The sequence below is a fragment of the Chenopodium album genome, chromosome 12 (assembly GCF_948465745.1).
Source record: "Chenopodium album chromosome 12, dcCheAlbu1.1, whole genome shotgun sequence".
NCBI classification, from domain to species: Eukaryota; Viridiplantae; Streptophyta; class Magnoliopsida; order Caryophyllales; family Amaranthaceae; genus Chenopodium; species Chenopodium album.
The window spans coordinates 15,563,334-15,564,365 of NC_137845.1; the positions used below are offsets into that span (position 1 = coordinate 15,563,334).

A 1,032-nucleotide genomic window follows, 5' to 3' on the forward strand; every position below is an offset into this window, starting at 1 on the left:
TTATTCTGATTCAAGGGTGGGAATACCCCTAGATTGATAATGCATCAACTTGTGATTAACATCCTGTTGGATGAGATCCTCGTGTCTTCTGCATCTAGAGAATTTATGACCAATTCTACCGCATCTAACACAATATTTAAAGAGATTCTCATACCTTAGCTGAATCAAAATGATAGAATCATCATCTAACTTGAGAAAGAAACCAGGGATTAAAGGTTCTCCAAGGTTGAGCAGAACTTCAATCCTGAGATAGTCATTTCTTGGAACAAATCGAGGCTCGAAGTCGATTTGGAAGGGCATTCCCAGCAGTTCTCCAACAGTTTCTGCCATGTGTGAGTTGAGGTACTCACATGGAAGCCCACATATTCTTATCCAGAATTTAGCCTTCCTAAATCGTACAGTATGTGGCACCTGGTTGGGCCACCATGGCGCGAAAACCATTAATGCACCAGCAAAACATGCTTTTGTCTTGTACAAGAGGTCTTGTTTGTCCTCATCATTTGTACATTTAAAGACATACAGATCATTCATTTTAAAGACATCGATGTAACCCCTCGTTCTCCATCTTTGATTGATGAAGTCACAAATGGCACTAGGACTTAAAGTACGGTAATCCATAAGATATCCATACACGCATTTTTGCCAAAATGCCCTGCTACCAGTTACTCTATAAGGTTCTAACTCTGCTAAGGCTGCTGCCCTATTGATGTTTCTAGTGTAATTGTTTCTTTCAGTCATGGTGGGAGGGGTGGTGGGAATTAAAAAACGCAAGAGAAAAAGCTAGAAAGGTGTTTGAACGAGATGAAAGGAGCTGTGTTCTGGTTGTGAGATTGAGGATGTAATTTATATTAGCCACCATGCCAAGGAGGCGATTAAAATTCTATCTCGTTACGGGTGACAGTGGCATGCAGATTCTTTTGTCACTATTCTGTTTCATAAAGCAAGCCATAAAATAAAGATACTCTTTGGAGTAGCCCTGTTATTACAAATCAGTCTCCTCTAGTCAACCTTCTCTCTTTGAGGTCTAAGCAA

At 40.2% G+C, this 1,032-nt stretch overlaps 1 protein-coding gene across 1 annotated transcript; it reads right to left on the bottom strand.

Moving 5' to 3' along the window:
* LOC145570967 (uncharacterized) lies at positions 1 to 738 on the bottom strand. The gene has a single exon (XM_081630080.1). The coding sequence runs from the start codon at positions 736 to 738 to the stop codon at positions 1 to 3; it is 738 nt and encodes a 245-aa protein (XP_081486206.1).
* Positions 739 to 1,032: the final 294 nt, after the last annotated feature.